Source organism: Chenopodium album, chromosome 18 (assembly GCF_948465745.1).
Source record: "Chenopodium album chromosome 18, dcCheAlbu1.1, whole genome shotgun sequence".
Classification (NCBI taxonomy): domain Eukaryota; kingdom Viridiplantae; phylum Streptophyta; class Magnoliopsida; order Caryophyllales; family Amaranthaceae; genus Chenopodium; species Chenopodium album.
Genome location: NC_137851.1, coordinates 4,807,187 through 4,830,112, shown reverse-complemented (window position 1 = coordinate 4,830,112; position 22,926 = coordinate 4,807,187). Strand labels below are relative to the sequence as shown.

The 22,926-nt window shown below is 35.8% G+C and overlaps 2 protein-coding genes across 5 annotated transcripts in view; both read right to left on the bottom strand.

Moving 5' to 3' along the window:
• Positions 1–1,243: 1,243 nt before the first annotated feature.
• LOC145592787 (NADPH-dependent diflavin oxidoreductase 1-like) lies at positions 1,244–6,673 on the bottom strand. Of its 2 annotated transcripts, XM_081649297.1 has the most exons (12): positions 6,457–6,673; positions 5,811–5,888; positions 5,601–5,705; positions 5,046–5,137; positions 4,650–4,831; positions 4,318–4,415; positions 3,773–3,847; positions 3,571–3,681; positions 2,948–3,070; positions 2,409–2,528; positions 2,077–2,293; positions 1,244–1,987 (listed from the first exon to the last, which is right to left on the bottom strand). In XM_081649297.1, the coding sequence occupies exons 1-12, from the start codon at positions 6,592–6,594 to the stop codon at positions 1,458–1,460; spliced, it is 1,869 nt and encodes a 622-aa protein (XP_081505423.1). In that variant the 5' UTR covers positions 6,595–6,673; the 3' UTR covers positions 1,244–1,457. The 2 variants fall into 2 exon arrangements, with proteins under 2 accessions (XP_081505423.1, XP_081505424.1); XM_081649298.1 differs by lacking the exons at positions 5,601–5,705; positions 5,811–5,888; positions 6,457–6,673 and adding an exon at positions 5,543–5,573.
• A 3,696-nt stretch (positions 6,674–10,369) lies between these two features.
• Positions 10,370–22,926, bottom strand: part of LOC145591266 (protein SWEETIE-like) — a 32,669-nt gene continuing 20,112 nt past the window's right edge. Inside the window, exons 32-48 of one of the 3 annotated variants that reach the window (XM_081647673.1) lie at positions 22,283–22,506; positions 21,797–21,938; positions 21,639–21,707; positions 20,346–20,402; positions 19,873–19,959; positions 19,656–19,784; positions 19,324–19,527; positions 18,762–19,217; positions 15,928–15,993; positions 15,043–15,140; positions 14,867–14,963; positions 14,637–14,772; positions 13,165–13,469; positions 12,937–13,071; positions 12,689–12,853; positions 12,454–12,579; positions 10,370–11,743 (exon numbers count right to left, since the gene is read on the bottom strand). In XM_081647673.1, coding sequence (XP_081503799.1) covers positions 10,658–11,743; positions 12,454–12,579; positions 12,689–12,853; positions 12,937–13,071; positions 13,165–13,469; positions 14,637–14,772; positions 14,867–14,963; positions 15,043–15,140; positions 15,928–15,993; positions 18,762–19,217; positions 19,324–19,527; positions 19,656–19,784; positions 19,873–19,959; positions 20,346–20,402; positions 21,639–21,707; positions 21,797–21,938; positions 22,283–22,506 — 3,582 coding nt within the window. In that variant the 3' untranslated portion in view covers positions 10,370–10,657. The remainder of the gene's footprint in view (positions 11,744–12,453; positions 12,580–12,688; positions 12,854–12,936; positions 13,072–13,164; positions 13,470–14,636; positions 14,773–14,866; positions 14,964–15,042; positions 15,141–15,927; positions 15,994–18,761; positions 19,218–19,323; positions 19,528–19,655; positions 19,785–19,872; positions 19,960–20,345; positions 20,403–21,638; positions 21,708–21,796; positions 21,939–22,282; positions 22,507–22,926) is intronic. The other 2 variants (XM_081647674.1, XM_081647675.1) reach the window with 2 other exon arrangements.

The window sequence follows — 22,926 nt, the reverse complement described above, 5'->3', positions numbered from 1 at the left end:
TGATAAATTTGGACAAGTCTTGGTGAGTCTTAACAAGAATTTGATGACATCATTTTTAATGGAGATCACAAAAAATGATGTCACATCCAAGTATTAAGACTTGGGGCTAAACTTGCTCTAACACTATTACATTTGAGCTTTTGACTAATACGGAGTAGCCAAGAGAACACAAAGTATAGGGAAGGATGCAACGCATTGCCATAAGTGACATCGGCAATTGAGAAGGGTTAATATCACTTATCAAACATGTTTTAATTGTTAGTCAAAGGTCGTGATGTTGAGAGCACCAAAACATGTCTTGCCTAATTAAAATATTTGTGTGATTGGCTTCAAATTCCTTTCATATAGCATTCAAATTTGGCTAAAGGGGAGCATTTGTGGACTTGGTTAGGTTATGCATTAAGGTGTTTTCGGGGTTCCCAAAGGGCTTCGGGAGCTAGTGCTAACCCATCTCTCGTACTCTTTAGAATCTTCTCACATCTTGGCTTCAAATGCTTATATTTCGAAAGAGCCATGTAATTGAATCTAGTTCATTCTCAGAACTTTATAGACCTATAGTCTTATAGGTAGCTTTGTTATGGTTCCAAAACAATTTGTATGACCTTGAAAGACATTCCCCTCATTCAATTCAATTGTGGAAAAAAGAATTCCAAAATTAGTTCAGAAGCGTGGATTATAGACTTTAATTTTGGATGATTTTCGACATTTTTAAAGAGTACCATGAGCCTTTATGTAACCGATTAGTGACCATATATGACTATATGAGTACATATAACATTATGGGGATGTTTGGTTCATTAATTTGGAATGAATTGGTATGAAATCTCATACTAGGGATGTATGGATTCTAAAACCCATACTTATTAGTTCAGAGTTATTTGGTTTTATTGTTGGAATAAATTATATCCTTCATTAATAAAATAGATTGTGAATCCTAAGAGGAGGGGTGAATATGGGATTCAGTGGGTATGGGAGAGAGTTAGAACCCCTAAGGTATGAGATTCCATTACCAAAAACTTCAACCAAACAAAAAACTAGATGGAATGGATTCTAACTCCATTCCAACTCATTCCAAATGATCCAATCAAATTGCCCCTATATGGCCTTGGGATGTTTCCCATACCATAACTTGATTTTTCAAGACCGGGTCTGAAAATCTCTTATAGTGGGTCGAATTTGTGTATTATAAACTTCAAATTTGGCACCGAAGAATATATTTTGACTTAGTTATGGATAAACGTGCTTTGGGTACATTCCACTAAATTTTCAACTTTTCATACTTGGTAAAGAATACAATTATACTCATGATTACAAAATATTCTATGGTAAATGCTAAAACATGAATTCAACAGTATCCAAGTAATAATGATTTTTTTTTTTTTTTTTTTTTTTTTTTTTTTGAGGTTAATAATGAAGTATTATTTTTTTAAAAAAACTAATAATGAAGTAATGATGTTTCAGGACCATGCTTCAACATGGTATCTACCAGCCTTCTCCAATGCCCTGAGCCATCTCATAGCAGCTTCCTTTGGAACCCCACTTTGTTTGCTAATGATCTCTTCCAAAGTTGACATAACATCAGAAGGCATTTTGGTTGAGGAACCCGCAACGTATACAGAAGCTCCTTTACTGAGTAAATCCCAGACTTTCTGCCCGTGCTCCTGCATTTTATGTTGTACATAAACTTTCTGTGGCTGGTCTCTCGAGAATGCAACATAAAAACCCCCACCTTTTTCTTCTGAAAGAACCCCTCCATCGCATGAATGGAGCAACCAAAAATCACTATATAAGAAATCATCTTCTTTATTCCGGCAACCAAAAAAGAAGAGAATGGGAGCAGTTGGACCATGTTGACTCTGGACAGCTCTTTCTGCCACAAATCCTCTGAAAGGAGCACAACCTGTGCCTGGTCCTCTGAGAATAAGGGGTAATGATGGAGATGGAGCGGGAAGAAGCCCTTTCTGGAACCATACAGGAACAAAAACCCCTATTTACATAATTTTAGAAAAATTAGCATTTTACATCTTGACAAATAAGTCATAATCAATTTAAACGATTAAGTGATAGAGCAAACACCTTGTTGAGGATCAAGTGCAGCAAGCCACTTTGAGCAGAGACCAGACCTTTTCCTCTTATATGGTGTCGTCCATGTCACCACACTCACGGTCAAGTGCACTTCATTAGGATGAGCGACAGGAGAGGAAGAAATGGAAAAGGCTCTGCTTTTCAGAGGGGGCGTTAGCTGGACCAACCATTCAAATGGCATTTGGACAGATGGGAAATCCTCCAGAACCTAAAATCCATCGACTAAATTTATGAAAATACTCGTTTAAGAAATTGTGGAGAAAGTAGACAATAGGGATATGTCAAGTTTGCTTCCGAGCTAACGAACAAAAGAAACAACTCACCTCAAGGACAGTTCTTCTTTCCTTTTGGTTATACTGATATAAATCATCTCGGCCCTCTGCTGATGCAAAATATTCCAGTCTTTCCTTTTCATGCTCAGCAGTGGCAAAGTAACTCATCACCTGCAACACAAGATATTTAGAACCTATCAAATAATTAATACTAACACCAGCATTACCCCGATGCCTTTAAAGAGGCTCTCACTACCTTGGGAAGGGAAGGGAATATGCAGCCTTATAATTGCAGTTATAGAGATGTAGCCTTATGTCTGAGATTACATATAAAGGAGGGGCCTACATTGAAGTGTACTTTCAGATATTCATGATAAAACCCTTATCAAACACGAAAGGTGACTGAATACATAATGTATCCACACTCTAGGGTTTTTTCAGAAAACCAAATCCCACCAGTGTTCTTTTAAAGCATTCCTATCAGTGCACTTATTATAAGGCATGGAGACAATATATACCAAAGCTGAATGTTCAAAAAATGAATGACAGTGGGCAAACATCTGTCAACTTCCAGGCAGAACTTTTAGTACCTCAAAGAAATAACGTCTGGGGGAGGCTGAGTCAACATCCATGGTCGACTCCACAAATGTTCTTAGTCTGATGGGAACGCTAGATGCAGCAGCAGTAGCATTGCTTGAATCTCTCAACTGAACCTGCATTGATGATAATATTTCCATTTATTCATAGACTTGAATCTCTCAACTGAACCTGCATTGTAAGATCTAAACGTTTTCTGCTGGAATTATATAATCGCCAATCAGTTTCTATTGTTCATTTTCAAGGGCAAGCAATAAAGTTGTCATAAAACTTCAGTTTATGGCGGCCACAACCTATTTTACTTCTGCACTCCTATATAAGTGTTTGTTTGTTTAACACCAACTCATGGGAAGTAGAACTTCTTAGTAAGTGGAAGAGTGTGACATTATTTGGCTAACAAAAACATGGGAAGTGGCATATCTTAGGAGGTTCCAGTTCCCACAATGTGGAGAAAGATGCTTACCTAGGCCTCATGTTTAACCAAATAACATTCTCCACTTCCTAGAAAATGAATATTTACTCTGTAACAGCTTAAAATTCATTTTCCATCTTCAAAGTTCACAAAGTATAAAAAACACAAAAGAACCTAAGAGGTCAAAAACTCAAAATTACATACTGTGATGAATGCTTCAGGGTCCAATTTACAACGACGTATGAATGCATCTACTGCATCAGGATTTTGAGATGGAAGTATCTCAAGCACATCGCCAACTTCATATCCAACTGCCTGAAATATGATTGAGTTGCTTCAATAAGGAAACCCTTTATTTATACTAAGGCTACCTTGCTAATCAAAGTATTGCTTTAGTTAGACTTACATTTGAATGAAATTCAAATTCAAGATGGCGGACATCCCTCCCACAGCTTGCTTGTGTTAGTAAACAATTTCTTGTCTGAAAGAAAAATATAAAACCAATCAAGTAGTAAAATAAGAGACTTAATAAAAAAAAAAAATCCATACAAAAACTCCAGCGAGTGCATGTACACATAATTTCCTCCACACTAACTATTAGTCTATTACAGATACTATATCTCCATACTTACCAAACTATTCTGTAGTGAGATGTTTAAAATACTTCTTACTAAACCTTTTCCAGGCCCCTTTTGTAGGTTAGAAATACTGTTGGAAGAAGGCAATAACAAATTTAAAAGAGAAGAAAACCAAAGACAAATATAAAGCTCTCAGACGTCGAACATACAAGAATAGCCTATAGCCTACACCAAAAAGAGATCTTACAAAAAACCAAATTCAACATACAATCCAAAAAGCATAGTCCACTAGGCGGAGATCCTTTCAGAATATCTCATCACCATGAGAATAATCATACATATTACATTCAGACGTAACTAGAAGTGGGAATACCATTTTTAACCAGCACTGAGGCCTACTCTTATCTGCAGGAAATCTTGCAGGAGACATCAAGCGAGCGCTTTCAATTAGCAATGCTCTGGACTCAAAATCTGAAAAAAAAAGAAACAAAAAAAAACAAAAAAAACACAAACAATGACTCCTATACTGTGGAAGCATTATGTAAATAATTATAAAGCCATAAACCTTCAAAGCTTCAGAGATAATGAATATTAACTATTGAACTGAGTGAGACAGGACTCAGGAGAGCAGAGAACTATATTAGATTGAGACAGGAAAAATACTCTAAAAGATAAAAGCAATTTAAATAAGCAGAAACAAGTTACCTGAAGAAGTTGAGTATAGTAAACTTGCCACATCATTGACATGATATGTTACAGAAACTTTAGATTGATTCATAAGTTTCATACCCGGAACTACATCTACCCCATTTGGAAAGAGGCTTGGATATATATGATTCAATGAACTCCATAATGAAGACATCCAAGGATCTAAAGATCCCTCATACCTATCATTTATCAATGAAGGAATAAATTTTGTCAATAGATTGACTGAATGAGTCACAGTAAAACTATGAGCTGTGAGAATTAACAATTTTAGATGATGCAACAAAAGATGAGCATAACATGGACGACATGATCTGATAGGTATAAAAACTTGATCAGTCATAGAGAGATAGATGTATAATTTAGAATCAACAAATGATATCGATCCAACCCTACCCCGAAGGATGCTGATCGTCTCCAAGACCTCTTTCAATAATAGGCGTTCCACCAAGACCCGAAAGCCTTTTGTCCAGCTTCTTTGCAACAAACTACAAAAGAAAATAAGGTTTCTATCAACGCCTGAAAATGGATTATCTGACTCTCAAAGTGCAATTATCATAGAGACTGAAGGCATTGAATGAGTGCAGTTAAAGGCAATGTTTAACATACAAATAGAAAATAGCTAGCAGATACACAAGTTGGTTCCTTAATCTAATCTATCTTATATATGGGCATAAGCAGGAAGTTCTTTTCTTAATGTATTGGCCTACTGTAGACAATGGATTGTATGTATGTTCATTAGGGATGTTGTGATATATTAATGATAACACCCATTGGAATGCTCCTTTATGTCCCACTCATGGTAACCTTTTTAAGCAGTATGACACATGCTATGTGGGCTAGAATCAAAAACTAGATATACAACGAACATAAGCAGATGCCAAGAATCCTACCAAGAGAGAAAGAGGTACCGTAGTTCCCCAATGATAAAGAGAGCCCTAGAAGTATTACATTGTATTTCTGGTATCCCGAGTCTCCCAATCCAAAAACTGCATGGTGTACTCCTTCCAGCCAGTCTTGAGTAAGGTGCCTTTGCAATAGATACCTCCAAAACACCTATTTTTAATATTTTTTTTTTCCAACCAGATTACTCATTAGTTGTTGAAACAAAAAATGATACAAACTCTCAACTCAGAACAATGTTCTGCACTTGCTACTAACCTTCATTGAATCAGGAGTGTCACCCTGACCTGTGGTACAGACAACAAAAATTACAGCTCTTTGACTCGGCAGCAAGCTCTGACAAGAAACAATTATAGATCAAAGAATTAACACTCATAATGTCATAGTACTTAAAGAATGTAGTAAATTATCTAGACCTGAAATTCCACTCTTAAATCTTAGTCTAAGAATCACACGGGATCGAGCACACACACTTGGGCAATGATTTTCCCAAAGTTGTGAATTGAGTCTATGCCCAATATTAATGTTCAGGCAATCTCATGTACAGAGTAATAATAACTCATTAACCAAACAGTTCATAGAAGCAAACTTACCTTAATCAACCACATTTACTATTAATTCCCCAATTAAAGAATATTCTGCAAATAGTTCATGCATTTACGTGTCTAAAAGAATTATGAACAAAATCAATAATTCAATTACTATATCAAAACAAAATTCTATCTTTAACAAAAGTTAGGGTTACGATCAGTCAATCAATCAATCGATATAGTTTCAAAAATATCTAACCAATTTCAACATACAATTCAACAATCAAGCATTTAACAAACCAATTGTAGCTAAAAGAAAGCATAAAATTGAAGAACAGAAGGAAAGAAGAGAGAGAAAGAGAGATGAACATTACGGGATCAAATTGGTCGATGGAGTAGAGAGAGACAGGGCAGCATCTGCGCTCAGCTTCACGGCCGATGCGTTCAGCAGCGTCCATGGCGTTACCGGTCTGAGAAGCGTAGATAATGAGTAGTTTGGGTTTTTCCTCCATTGAAATAGCTTCTTCTTCAATGGCTGCTTCTACTACTCGAGAAGGTTGCAGAATGCTAGTACCTTCTTCTATGTATCGGTCTTCCTAATGCCTTTCTAATGAAGAGTTTACTAGAGTGATAAGCAATATCTTAATTAATGGCCTAATCTCATTTTCGGTTTTTCTTTTCAAAATTAAACTAGTCTTTTAGCCCCTGCAATACACGGGTTATTCATAAAAAATTGCATTGAGAGATGAGTTAGGAAATATCTATAAACTGAGTCATTATAGGGTATAATGTGTAATCGAAAACTTGACTAATTAAAGAAATTAAAATTTTAGAACTTTAATTGAAAAAGAAGTAGTGAAATATTAGTAGTTACTATAGCCTAATGCATGGGATATATTAAACGTAAAAGAAAACAATACAAAGTAAAATATTAATAGTTACTAGAGTCTCTTTAAAAAATAATTAGTGGCTGAGATGATTAGTTATTGGTGTAAAAATAATAGGTGGGATGGGTAGTTATTGGTGTTTTTTTTTTAAAAAAAAAAAGAATACAAAAGAAAAAAAATTCGAATTGCATAAAATTTGAGTATTGGGGATTTGGAAGATTGTGGTGAAGTATTGCAAAATTAAGTCTTAAATTATATACTACCTCTGTTAACATTTACTTGCAACTTTGAGCTCTAGCACGGTTTCTAAGTCAAAATTTCATAATTGTTCTTAAGGGATATAAGGGTATGTGATTAAGTATGAGAGAGAAAAAATTAAAAATGATTAAATAACCACCCAAGCCACCAACCAATCCACCACCACCGACTCCCTCCTAAACCCAGACCTGCCGCCGCCACCACCACCACCACCACCCTTCGCTGACATCCCCTACACCCAGATCAACACGACACCCTCACAAACCCAAACCCACCATCGCCGAACCCCAGATCGAAGCTCACCATCGTCGAGACCTCCACAACTTGCCGACACCCCCTAATTCCAACCTCACCACCACCGCACCCCGTAAACTAGACCCACCAACACGCCGAGAAACCCAGGCCACAAAAACCACCCACTCAACCCGAAACCAAAAACCCCCAGTCAACCCGAAACCACCCACTGAACTCGAAACCATCGGAAATCAAACCCCCACTCAACCGAAACCATCGAAAATCAAACCACCCATCCTAGAACCACAAAATCCCTAGCCCATTTTGAAACCTCCCCTATACCCAACTCTTCTCGAAACCAGAAATCCCCACTCAACCCGAATCCATCGAAAATCAAACCACCTAGCCCTCAAACCATTAGATCTAAACATTTCTCTTAGAGAGAAAAGTAAGAACACCGTAACAACAGGCGGATGTGGCGGTTAGAGGCGGCTATGTTGTAGGTGGTGGTTAGAAATGGCGGCAGCGACGTCGATATTAAAGTTGGTGTTCGAATGAGTTATTGGAAGATGAATCTGATGATGGAATGATTTGTTGGGTTGGATTTTTTGTTGAATTAGTATGGGTTAATTGGAATTGAGTGAGAATAGTTATGTTAAATAAGTGAAATTATTAATTTAATGAGTTGTAATTAAGTTGTCTAAGTGTGTTTTTAACATTATTAGTAAGGGTATTTTTGTAATCTTATTTTAAAAACTTTATCAAAAAAGGAAAGAAAATGGAAAGTTACAACTAATTGGAAGCATTCTAAAATAACAAAAGTTGCAAGTAAATGTTAACGGAGGTAGTAAAAGATATGAATAGTTTTTAAAGGAGAAGAAGAGGTGAGAATTAAATATAATAATTGTAGAAGATATTAAGTTGGAGTGAACCAAACAACATACATACCTGTAAGGGAATTTAGAAAGGAAAAGATTAAATGAAGTGACATGTGGCATTGGTGAAAAATGAAGTTTACATGAAACATGATGAACATGATGATTTGTATTTTTAAATACTAAGGGTCTGTTTTCTTCAGATTATTTTCAGTTCAGTCCAGTTCCAATAGGTTCAGTTCAGTTCATTTCAGTTCTTAATTTCCTTCTCTCATAAAATATTCAGTTTAGTTCAGCTCCAATAAGTTTAGTTCAGCTCAGTTCAGTCAATCAGAACAGGCCCTAAGTATAGAATATAGATATAGATTAAGGGTGTGTTCTCTTCAAATTATTTTCAGTTCAGTTCAGTTCAGTTCAATTCAGTTCAGTTCAGTTCAATTCAGCTCTAATAAGTTCATTTCATTTCAGTTCTTAATTTCCTTCTCTCATAAAAAATTCAGTTTAGTTCAGTCAATCAGAAAGTATAGATATAGATATAGATACAGATTTTACTTGTGCTAATGCATGGAATGTCTCAAATTAATTATAATTGACAATTTCAATAGCAAATGTGATAGTTATAATCCTTATAGGAAAATTAATTTTTTGAGAATGAGTGATATTTCTTGTTGTTGGTTGATGTTATTCATATGATTACCGACTCTTGTTTTAAATGATGGTTCATTGCTATCGTCAGCTAATATAAAGTGGTATACACCAACAAAGTGTTGGCTCACTTGGTAAGACTCTTACCTCACACCACTCGGGTTCGAATCCTACCAAGTGAGGGTACTTGGGGTAGGGATTCCCTTATCCTCCCCTTTATTCCCAAGTATCTGACATGCAAATAGTAGACCAAAAAAACCGTGAGGGTTGAGGTCTGGTCAAGGTCCTCCTTACCAATATATAACTCGTTTACAACTTACATCGCTTTCATAAATTCAATGCTACCACGGGCATTTATGACAACATATAATGATCATATATGGTTCCAAACGACATTATACGACCCTGAGATGCATCCCCTATTATATAGAGACTTTCCGATATCGGGTCCCGAAACCTCCGAAATTGCCCAAAAAACATGAATTATAGCCTTTAATTTTGCAAATTTTCGACTTTTTTTGTTCCGGAAACAAAAATTGTCGATAAGCTTCCTATAGACCTTAATACCCTCTGGGAGTGCAATTGGGTGGGTGGAACCATCCAATTTGCCTTTAAGCATTCAATTTACCTATTTTCGTACACGTCTCTTATATTGGCTATAAGCTTTCATGGGGCCTTTATGTAGCTGACTAGTGGTCGTATATGGGTCAAAACAACATTATATAACCCTAGGATGCATCCCGTAGAATTCCGTGAATTTTTGACACTGGGTCCCGACACCTCCTAAATTGCTCCGATTTCGTGTATTATAGCTTTCAAATTTGGCTTCCGTACATCATTTTTTCACATGGCGAGATTATGTATCTAGATACTTCCATGGGTTCCCAAAGGGCCTTGGGAGTCGTGTATGGTGTCCGGAACCATCTCATTCATCCTTAATCATCATGTCTTAAGGCGAAGACGACACACCCTCAAATGACAAAAGTATTTTGTATGCCTTGTCCTTAGGCACAAATCAGCTACTAGTGTCGACTACAAATGACAGTAAATTACGAACAGAAGGTTGAGTAGTCACTAAGCAATTAGGATCACGTCAAGGGTTCATCTCAAAGGCAAGCAGTAGTCCCTGTGGTTTGCTTTAGAAACTATGAGCACTGGTGAGAATGAGATTGTGGTGGTACGTTCAGAGATCAAAAGTAATGGTCCTGCACTACTGTGTATGCTCTTTCTCGTTTGCTGATTGTTAGGTTATATACTTATATCTGTATCTGCATAAAATGATGGGCAAACACTGGTTTTCTCAATCAACTTGTAACTGATGTACAGATATTTTGCGATTATTTCAGAGGTGTAGTAGAAAGGATACTCAACGGACCATCAATCATATAAACAGCGTGAATTATGTATCGTTACTTTGTGCTTAATCTTATTTGAGGAATTAAATTAGTGATATTACTGTCATCTCTTAGATTAATTTCTGATACCTTTTTCTCAGATTGCAGAAGGGTGGAAATCATATACAATCTCTCCAGTATTCTTCTAGAGTGTAGCCGTGTGGGTGGATCAGCAGATCTGTTTATCATGGAACAAAATCCCACGCTGAATCTTTTTGGAAAAATACTCTATAATTAAAATATTTTTTCTACAAAAGAAAAAAAAGCACATTCTGCTCTGTCTCATAGGTGTCGGGATTCCGCTTCACTTGCCATATCACTCTCTTCAGCTCCAGAAAACTCCGAGCAGCTGTTGATATTTCCAGGAGCCACAATACTTTCATTGTCAGCAGAGGCCTTGAGTACAGAATCATTGGCAGAATCTGGGGATTGATCACTACGTAATTTGTCTACTTCTAAATGGGAAGCCTCAAGATCTGCTAAATTTTCTGGGGTCTGAAGAGCTGAATTGAGGAAATTTTCATCTGATGCTTTACTTGTCATCACACTATCTTGGTTAGCAGATAATTCTGAGCAGCTGTCGACATTATCAGGAGTCACAATACTCTCATTGTCAGCAGAACCCTCAAGTATAGATTTACCAGCAGATTCCAGGGACTGATCAGCATCCATTTGGTCTACTTCTAAATTGGAAGCCTCACAATCAGCCTTTTCTGGCAGCTGAAGACCTGAATTGAGGAAGTTGTCAGCTAGTAATGGATCTGCAGGCACCTGATAGCTCATCAAATCACTTGGACTTTCCTTGTTCATCAAATCCTCCATCACAACATTGATTTCATTTACTTCTATTGAACTGTTGCTAGGTTGCTGAGAATCTGATGAGGCAAGATTGTTATTCGGAATGGACTCACCTCCAGAAATATAAGTTAAGTCATGGGATTCACCACTTTCAAATGATTTAGAAGATAAGTCATTACTTTCAGACTCAAGCACATCAATTTTCTGAGGTGATCCTTGAAGCACCTCTTCTTTATCATTTTGGAGAGGTTCAGAAACAGTCTCTTGTAAATTAGTAGAAGGTGCTGAGCCTGAAAACTCCTGAAAAGCATCATCTTTAAGCATGGAGGGGCTCTCAACATTTGATTCAGAATCCACAGTAGTTGCATTGGTTGCTGCAGCAAATGACTGAAAAGCATCCCAGTCATCGTCATCTTCAAAATCATCGTCAGTTTGATGTGGGGAACTTGCAGGAGAATTTCCCTCTTTACTTTCGTATGATTGATGTGGCAATTTGATTTCCAATGTTCCCGCATTAGGTTTGACCTGCGTCGTCTGGTGTTCTTGTGTAACAGATGCACGGATAATATTCTGCGACAGAAGCACATTGAAAATGAAATGCCAAAAACCAATTGAGCATGACCAAAATATATATATATATATATATATATATATATATATATATATATATATATATATATATATATATATATATATATATATATATATATAATGATACATTCTTCAATAACAAGAGGGGATCACATTGCTGACTCTGAGAATGTATTCACAAGGACATGATTTATGTATATACTTCATAGTGTATAACTTAACGAATCGAAACTTATTACACTTTTGAACACCCATCACAGTAAAGATGAAAGCTGCATATTCACGTAACCAACTTCATGGCTTGTACATACTGAGGGTCTTATCACAGTGTTAATCAGCAAGTCAATCTGCCAGGGAAGAGGGCTCTCTTTATTCTAATACCCGGCATTGGCTGGATAGAATGCACTTAAGCCAGGGAGGGATATACCACAGCCCACACACCAAATAAATTCCCACCAACCATTACACTTTGGTACATAGGAAGCTGTATCCACATCTGGTTCTCCTCACCTCACTAAAAGACATCCACGTAACTCCTCATTCCACTTAAATTTCAATAGTAACATATTAGACTTTGGAGAACTGATAGCTTTAAGAGCAGAAAATCAATCTTGAGCTAAGTATATATTTTAAACCAAAAGATAAAAAAGGTGCAAGATGTGTAAGCTAGCTTCAGGAGTAATTCCTACCTGGATCTGTTGCCTTAGTGTCACAGGCATTCCAAGCAGAACCTCTTTCAGGTATTCTGCGGCAGAGGGAACTTGAGCAACATGAGAGACAAGTCTGATGGCAGTGTTTCTTAAGTCAACTGTTTCCTACAATAAATGCAATTAATAAAAGATTAGAACTGTGAGTTCTAATTATCAATATTGACATTAAACATGCAATTCTAAAGAATCTAATCAAAAGCTTCCATGGTAATACCTCAGAAGGGCTATTTTCAGTGCTAGACAGTATCATGACAACTGCTTCCAGAATTAAACTCATAAGACCTTTTTGACACTCTACTTCCTTTGGAAGGGTTTGCATAAGTACCAAGGTTCTCAAACACTCCCCAGCAAGAGCAGCTGACTCTCTGGTTACAGGTTTCTAGCCACAAAAGCAATACTAATACATCAGACTAATGACATGCCAAATTCCAAATAAAAAGTAAAATAGGTCAACCACAATACCCTTATAATTTCCAGGATGACCATGAAGATATCGCTGAACAGTTCTCCAGTTAGCAGCAATGGGAAGGAGCTGACTTTCGAATTAATACTTTTCTGAACCATGTTTTTGAGCACTTGCAATCCAATCGCTTGTACCTGAGAGAAAAGTCCCCACCATGAATTGTATACATGCAGTTAATACTGGCTGCAAACTTGTTTGCTATGCATAAATACAAAACATTCCCTTACCTGTAAATTAGCATCCATAATAACAAGCTGGATAGATCTAGTGCAACCAAGGAAAGTAGCTACATTCTTAGCACTCTTTTTCTCTGGACAAAGTTCCATCTTATATACCAGGTCAGCAAAGGATAACATTTGCTCCAGGCAAAAAGCAAGCTTTGCGTACAGAAGCCTGCGTACATTGGACCTTCTATTTTCCAACAGATGTATCGCCTCAATGCAATCTTTAGCAAAATCACTGGTAAAGTTTTGACAAGCACCAATGATACTTTGTAAATGATGGACATCATCAAGCTTTAGAACATATTTCTCTGCATTAAGAATGTATACACATATTTTTAATTATTTAATAAACTATATAGTGATGCATAATTAGCAGGCCTTAATAAGAAAAGGCTATGAGACCACAAGCTCAAGAATCAAATGTCTATATGTAAATACAAAAGTACATATCATAACAAATTTCTTAATCATAAACGTAACAAAACTATGATTATTGCTAAATTAGAATTTATCCACTCATATAATATTAGTAGACAAATGTTACTCAGTCAAGGATGCAGGTGTCAAACCCGGGTATGGATCCAAGCTTTAACAGGATTATAATTTATAACTATAACTGTTAATAGGTGCCTAAATTTGTACTATATGGCAATGGAAACACAAGCAAGTTTATTTCTTTTTTCTATGGTATCTTTCACGTTTGTTTTTACATCACTTGTTTGCTTATTTAAGAAAAGGAAAGGAAAGGAAGTAAAGATATGAAAGGTCCCCAAAAAAAGGGTAATGATATGAAGGGACATAATAGGGAAAAATAGAATACAGTAAAATTTATTAAGTTACCTCTTTGACCAGTCAACACTCCCTTAACAAGCAGTAAACCTTTTCTCTTCATAGCTTACCCTTGGCAAACAAAAAACCTTCTCCCTTCATAATATGAATTAAATACAAATGCAACACTATAGCAGCAAGTATGATTGGCCACAATGAAGCTGTCATCTTTCTTCAGTGACTTAAAGCCCTAAGGTTTCGTTTCAATTGACGCCAATTTCCTAAGGTTTTTGAATGCAGTCCTATCAGATATAATTTATTGACTTTCATTTCCAGTTAAATTATGGTTCTGGGTCATTGAATGAGAGATCAAGGAAGCATAGAAAACCCATCTTTACACAGAAAGAATTATCTAACTTGACAGTAAAGGAAATCATCACTGAATCAGCTTGAAATTGAGCTATGACTCAAATGAAATCTTACTGAAGTAAAATCACATTTTATTTTTATGCCTTTCCTAGAATTTGGATTCCTTTTGTGGGATGAACCACAATCCTTTTGTTTGTTCTGAGTCAGACCCATTTACGTATCCATACCAGTCTCAAAAGTGGTACAACGTAGTTGATCGGAGAGTCCAAGAATTATTGTATAATATAAATATAACTGAAGTATCAAGGTTAACTAAAATTCAAATGGAAAATCATTACCTTCAACAAAGCTGTTCAACAACACACAAATTTTTACAACAAACTCAACTGTCTTTGAGAAGCTTGCTTCCGTTGCAGCGCTTCGAGCACACTTGTAACCAGCTATCATGAATGCCAGGATCAAATTTAAATGGTTCTGTGCACAAAGAAATTATTATATAACAGCTGAAATATCAATAGCAATAGCATAAGCAAAATTTAATTAGTTCAGGAAGACAGAAATAACATACTGCATTTACAAAACGATTCAACAGAATCTTCGCAATGGTAAACAGCTCAGATATCAGACCCTCCCTACTGGATTTGTCATGTAAGATATCACCGGTACTGAAAAGGAAAATAAGAGGTTAGTTATGGGGTTTGATTGAATCATAGAAAAGTTCGAAAATATGTTAAATTTCATTACCCTGCAAAGAATTTGTAAAGATAAGCCAAACATAACTCCATTGCTAGACTGACAAAGCTGTCAATCTTGAGAAAATCATCTGGACTGTTATGAACAATCTATTCAAATAAACAGGTATTAGACGGCAAAAAGAAACAATGGCACCAAATAACATAAAAGTAACTAAATCCCCACAGTCTTGTTAAGTTCCCTGCCTAAAATGATTGATGGGAAGATTAACAAATGTAAAACCATACCATACAAAATATATAACAGTCCCCAGCCCACCAAACGAAGGAGAAAATGGACACAAGATGGTCCTGGTTGAATTGTGAAATCATTCAGAACAATCATCTAGAATAACTTCATCTAAAGGCATGTGTTCTTAGAAAATGAAAGCTAGATTTATATTGGTTGGATGGCTTCCAATGCCTTTCAATATCCTCTCAACTGCACCCATATGATATCTAGAGTCTAGACAAGATTAAATTCTTTTTATATTCAAAGCATATCTTTTCGGTTTTTATTATATCTTTCCACATTGTTACTCGACATAGCATTCTATCAAGGACCTTTACAGTTTTGAAATATATGTCACATGATGATCATTGATCAATTACTTTACTCTCTCCATTTCTGATAAATTGCATAGGCATTGAAACCTGACAAGTTATCAGAAGTTAATAGGATTTGAAAGGGTGGTCATGGTGTGTTTGTGGGGAAAGGAGTTTTGTCAACCAAACTTCACAATATTCTACTTAGAAGGAAGTAGCATTTGTCATGAAGTTGTAGGTCAACTATATGACCAATTAGTTACTAGATAAAACAGAGTAAAAAGAGTTAAGGAACAAATAAAAAGAAATAATGAGATTAATACAAACAAAACATGAATAGAGCTTTGACTACCTCAAATAAAGCAGATACAGCAAGTGTATCCCATGAATCTTCCTCAACACCAGCATAAGTGAGGGCCTGAATTGAGCAGAAGTTAGAACAGAGTTCGGATGCTGTATACCAATACAGGAAATTGCTTGTGTTCTATGTTACCAGGTCTTAGGTAGAGTTCATGCATTAGTACATCTTGTGCCCAATTTGTCAAAAGCTTAATGTTTTTAGCACAAGCACATATGTACGGACTTGACATTATAATATTGTATTCTTTCAGTTAAACTTACAACGTGCCTCTTTGTCACGTGGTTTAAGGAAGAAAATAAAGAAGGTATACTGATAAATTGTACAGAAAAAGTTCAACCATGAGTAAGAGGAAAGGTTTGACTTATCAAGGCTTTAAGTTATTTGCTTATTTTAATTATTTTGTCCATTCACTTTAATGTTGCAAGTCAAAAACAGAGAAACATTATCCTTGAAGTTTCATTTGGCAATGTTTTTACACAAGAGCACACTGTATATCACTCAGCCTCAAATTTCAGCACAAAAATGAAAGAAGACACAAATAAACAGCATTAAAGGTGTCAAAACCGAACCGACCCGAAAAAATTATCCGTTTCGAACTGTAACCGATCCGATTTGATCCGAGAAAATCAGGACCCAAACCCGATCTGTAACAAGACTGAACTTGACCCAAATCCGAACTTGATCCGATCTGAACTTGACCCGACACCAATTTGATTCGAACTAAAAACACAACCCGAATCCGATTTGACCCGACCTGAACTCAAATCGAACCGATTTGACCCGATCCGAGCTCAACCCGATCCGAAATTGACCCGAAAAATAACCGATCTAATCTGATCTATTTTGACCCGAACTGATATCAACCCGATCTGATTTTAACTCAATTTTGTTTTTTACCCAATCCGAATATAACCCGACCATAATTAATTATTGACCTTTTTATTCCAATTCTTATACTAATATATTTACTAATTATTAATAAGTTAACTTATTTTACTATAAAGAAATAATCCGAAGTAACAAGTTTACTTCATGTACGTACCAATTATATAAAATTACTTTCTAAGCTTTATATTCGTCTCATCTAAAAGATGACATTGAAGATTGTACAATTGAAGATTTGTAATAACCTTAAAAGGATGACATTCTTATTTGTATATATCACCATATGTAACTATCATTTGTCAATATATCACTTGCTCATTATTTATCGTTTCACTTATATAGGTATGATAGGTCATCGATAATTATTCAATCTCAATTTGCCTCAAATATACAAATTACACATAACTTGATCAAATGAGAAAACTAAAACTTCGTACTTCGTAATTAATAATCAAACGATAAAAATATATATACGACTTGATATTAACCCAATAATAAGGTAAAAACTCAATAATAACTCTAGTTTAAAAATAACCTTATTTGGATATGAATTTGGTCAACTCGACCAAAATCCAGCCAAACACAGAAAGGAATTTAATCGAAATTGACCAATTAATGAATCAACGGATAATCAAACCAAACTTGACCGAATCAAAATCATCCCAACTGAAATCAACCCGGCCCAAATTCATCCGACCCGAAATCAACCCGGTTAAACCCGATCCGAATTTATCCGAACTGAAAGTGAACCGATCTGGAGTTGACCCGACCCATATCCGATCCGGAATCGATAGACCATGACCCGAATTTGACCCGACCCGACCCGACCCGATCCGAGTAAAAACAATAATTTTGACCCGAACATATTTGATCTGAACAGACCCGACCCGAATAAACCCGACCCAAACTCCATTCGGTTATCCGAATTAACACCTCTAAACAGTATAGAGAAAGAAAAGGAAAAAAATTAAGCAGCCACACAGGAGTCGACTCCGGGAACCCTAGCCATAAGCCCACAACCAAATTGCCTCTCCTTGTTGAACAAAAGTCAAAGTTTTATAAATGATGGATTGCACTTTCATTTCATAGATCTAAGGATTCCTCTCAAATGCTAGACCTGAAATTCCTCAAATGTGCATTTTATGGAAGCTAATACCTAGGCAAGCCTCGGACAAATTATTTGAGGCACTAGTAAAAAAATGTCTCTCTTTCTCTCAAAATAAGAGAGGTAAATGTCCTTCCAGCCATACAAAGAAGGGTGCCAACACCGAAGTAAATTTGGAAAAAAAAGAAGATTTAGAAACAAAGTAAACCATCCTTATTGACATATGCATAATTCTCCCAGAAAATTGTTAAGATTTCTAAGAAAACAAAATAACAATGCAAGAAGCAAACCGCCAAGAATGCACAAAATTATACTTTGGCATGTTGACCACATACTCCTCAGTCCCAATTGGCCAATACAGTGCTTTCCCTACAAAGTGTTACATAATCCAATCCTTATCATTTATCAAATGAGTGAAACTTTCTTACATTGCCCATGTCAATGTCCGTTGATCAGCTCAGATAATCCAATCCATATAACTGGAAGCTGATAAACTAACAACTGGAAGTTGCCAAGATACCTTCAGAAGGACTTAGAATACACAGTGGGACAAATTGTTTATATATCAAAAGAACGGCTAGCGGTGGATGCAGGTCATATTTTACATCCTACTTAACCCAGTATTATGACATATCCCACATTATACCTCTATTATTCAACAATTGATAGCCAGTTTGTCACATCCTCATTAAATAGCCCAAAATCAAACTCAGATTGAGAATGTATGAAAACCACAAGGGCACCCTGTCTATCTGTAAAAAGCCTTCTGCACCAAAAGGAATTTCAAAGAATACAAAGGGAATAGAGAAGAGAGATGGAAAGCGAATCAACATACCTGCAGTAATTCTCTACAAATTTCCGTTGTAAGGAACCCCATGCTGAAGAAATTTTCAGCACATAAAGATCGAAAAACTGGAAGCAAAATCTCACATAACTTCAGAGTTAGGGGCTTTGTTTCTTCAAACTGTGACTCAACGGAAACAGATTTATCTAAAGCTAATGGCAATATTTGCTTATCAACAGTAGCATTTTGCCCCTGAAAAAGAAGCAGCAACGATAATCCCCATAAGAACTTGAATTCTTCAGAATTCAGTTCAACCATACTGTATCCAGACACAAGGTTCTTCATCATTTTATCCTCAGTTTGGTCCAATGACTTGTTCACACTGATATCTACAGGAACAGCATCTAAAGAAACTGCTTGCAAAATAACGGGCCAAGATTCGTCTAGACATGGTTTCAAATTTGAAGCAACCAGGGGTGACTTGATTCCCTCAAGAAATGGTTTCCACTGCAACATTAGATAATGGTCAGAACTGAAATTTAGGGAAGTAATGTTTAACAATAGGACTTCAAGAATGAAGCAGTAGAGCTATGATCACAAAATTCTGACTTACACTTTTCTTTAAGTGAAGGTTAAAGCGAAGATAACAGTAATCCTTCAGAACCCCAATCCAGCGTTTTCCTAATATAGAGGAGCTTTTGGAAAATAGAGGAAGAAGCGCCATATACTCATCTGGAACGTCAGCATGGTTTCCCCTCAATAATGTGTATGTATAACATTTTAGAGAAGCATGTGCAGCAAGCAATCTTATTTTGATCTATAACCACATAATTAAACATTTGTCATAAACTAAACTAGATCAAACTAGACAACATAATCCAGAAATAAGAAGACAATGAAATTTTATAGATAATCTTTAACTAATGTAATGCAACTAAATCAAACCTTGCAGGACACCCATTCTGCAAAAGAAGGATAATAAAGGTCTTCAAAATCATTCAGTGGTCTAGAGATCAATGAAAATATTCTCTTAACGGCAGCTTGATCTCCACGGATTATACCACTAGTCAATATCTGGAAAAAAAAAAAAAATTAAATATCCTTAAAATTAAAGAAAATGATAGAAGTAAAGACAGTGTAAGGCAAAGGTTTTAGTCTGAACCTTAGTTGCCAGTTGCAAGCCTGCCTCTAGAAGAATAGGGCTTGAAGACATGTTCAAAGCAGAGCGAAGGGCAGATACAAGTTGAGCCTGACAAAGTAAGTTCACAGTCACAGCGTTAATTTATCATGTCGATTAAGCTGTTGTCCAAAAACCACTTTTTAAATTCAGTTAGATTTCTTTATTATTTTCCATATCACCCTTTGTTATATCCTTGCTTGTTACCACCTGAATTGACCATTTTGCCCTTATGAATGCACTACATAATAATTATCTTCCTTAAGGGCATGAGAAGAAGAGAACTGATGATAAAAGATAGAATTTAAAGGTGATTTTCTTATAAGACAATGATTTAACTAGTGGTTTTCAGCATTTAATAAACAAAAAAACACTCATTTTTAATCAGAGGAACCTGGTAAAAATAAAAGGGAAGCAATAGCATGGTGCAATTGCAGGGATTACTCCATGTGATGTACCTGATATTGTTCTAATAGAAGCCCTCCCGGGAGTTCAGGATCAGGTGCTTCTCCAAACTGATAGTGATAAAGAAAACGTGGATTCAGTAAACAAGATGATATAAGCACATTCTTTAAACAAGATGATATCAGCTTCAGGAATGCACTAATTATTAGTCACCATTTTATTTTTAAAAAAAGTAACAAGATGACATTGTTTTCCAGCCTCTTCCACAACTGTTGTATTGAGCATGCCAAGTTACCAACCCCTTCTTCAATTTGTACACACAATTTTTTTGTCCAACACACTAACAATAGATTTACAGACCAAGGAAAGTGGAAAATCAGTGGGTGGATGTAAGAAAAAGGTAGATAAAGGGCCTGTTCTCTTCAGATTATTTTCAGTTCAGTTCAGCTCCAATAAATTCAGTTCAGTTCTTAATTTCCTTCTCTCATAAAATATTCAGTTCAATTCAGTTTAGTTTAGCTCTAATAAGTTCATCTCAGTCAATCAGAACAAGCCCAAAGTAAGAGAGGGAAAAGTGGGTGTGTTAGAAAAAGGTCGTTTAATTGTGACATAATGGCAAAAGATGTTTAACAAACTAGGATGAAAGTAGAAGCGGGTAAAGCAACAGCTAGTTTCGATTTGTTTTTTTGGTCCCAAAATGGCTTCCACACTTTGATAACTTGTTGCAATTGACATACACTAAGATATTTATATTCCTTCCATCATACAATAGTTGTCAATAGTCATCCTAAAGTACTTGTCAAGCTTCTAATAATACTGAGTTTAATCATTAAATATATCACAAAATCATAAAAATTGCCTCTTTTCCAAAACTAATTAAATGGCGGAGACAATAAATGATATTCTCTTAACTGTATTTTCATTCCATATGTATGATAACTATTATAGGATGAGAAGAGTAACTAATTACTGCAGTTAGAACGACTAGTTTGTGTATAAATCCTTTTTGACATGACCCAAAGATTTTTATGGAAAAAAAAAAACATAATTATAATAAACAAGTCTTAACTATGAAGAGCACAGCAGAATAATAAGAACTTTTAGCTCTCTTGTACAACAGTGACCATAAATGCTTTGCAAGTTTGCATACACTTCTTTTTTTTTTTTTTTTTGAGGAAAGTTTGCATACACTTCTATATCATATAGAAATTTCTCACAGCCTTGGCATAATAAAATTCAATTATGGTGTTGATGATCAAGTGCCTATCATTTCCCCTTTTTTCTCCAAATGCCATTGCTTATTCTAAGTTTTTGACAGAAAGTTATCAGCTTTGTGCATGCCCTACCTTGTCCATGATTGTAGATAGAAGTCCTACACCAATGGGCTGCATGGACTCAAACTTGATGGTACTAATCTGAAAATTTGACAGATTTTAATAAAGCTATTAGAGTTGGAGCTAGGTAAAATGCAAAAGCCCAACAACTACAGTTTTAACAACAGTACCTGATAAGCTAATGATACTAGCTCCTGTAATTGAAGAACAAGCCAATCACCAGAGGATGGTCCCTTTTTCTGTTTCCTAGCCAATGATAGATCAAAATGTGCAGGATTCTTTCCAGCAGCTGTTGGCAAATGACTTAAGCACCTGAAATTCAACTACAACAAATAAGAGGCATGGAGAAGTGCACGGATATTGCTTGTATGAAGTAAGAATACATATTCACTCATGTGATTTTGTGACACATCAGCAATTCTTTCCTTCTGAGTAGAATCACAACCTTTAATCCCTCTTGAAATCTGAGGCCAAGAGAGGTAAAAGCAGCCTTACAACTTTACATGGATGGTCTAATATTCTAAAATATTCTTACCTTCTTATTGCAAATCTAATTCATCATTCACAAAAACTATATCAGCTATGTAATTTAAAATTACTATAGCAGCAACAACTGATAAAAGCACAAGATATTTGCCAAAAGCAAGAGGACATACTCAGCAGCAAATACCCTTGTCTTGTATCTAAGGTTCTTTTCCCTTTTTGTATTTACACTAAATGCATCTACAGAATAGTCTTCATTTGGCATGGTTTTACCACTGGCGACCATATTTTCATCATCTTCTCCAACATCTAACCCTGTGTCAACTTCTGAAGCATTAGTCGGATCTTTCTCAGTGCAGCTATTGATTACAGAATCTCTAGATGATGTTGCAAGCACCTGGAAAAGATTAACTGAATTAGTAAAAAGGACAATGTAAAGATTCCCAAATTATATATTAAAGACAGCCAAATCATGCATAGTCAGATAAAAGGAAAAATACACACATTTGGATGTTCATATTCTTGGTTAAAAAAAGGGAATTTTATTAGATTAAACATAAATCATAACAATCTTTGATGATGAATCTATGACCTGATGTTCGAGCATCAAGTTTGAATGTTTGAGATAATGCCTCTCTCTTTATCAGGGTACCTGTAACGAGTGTAATCTATGTTTTCTTTGGGTAGACTTAAGCAAAACCTTCGGATATAGACAGCATTTCCTCTGATTTTTGTGCACACACTAACTAAAATGTCTGAATCCACTAGTTTTCTGGTATCCAAAATCATTTAGAAGACAAAATTTTCCAATGATAGT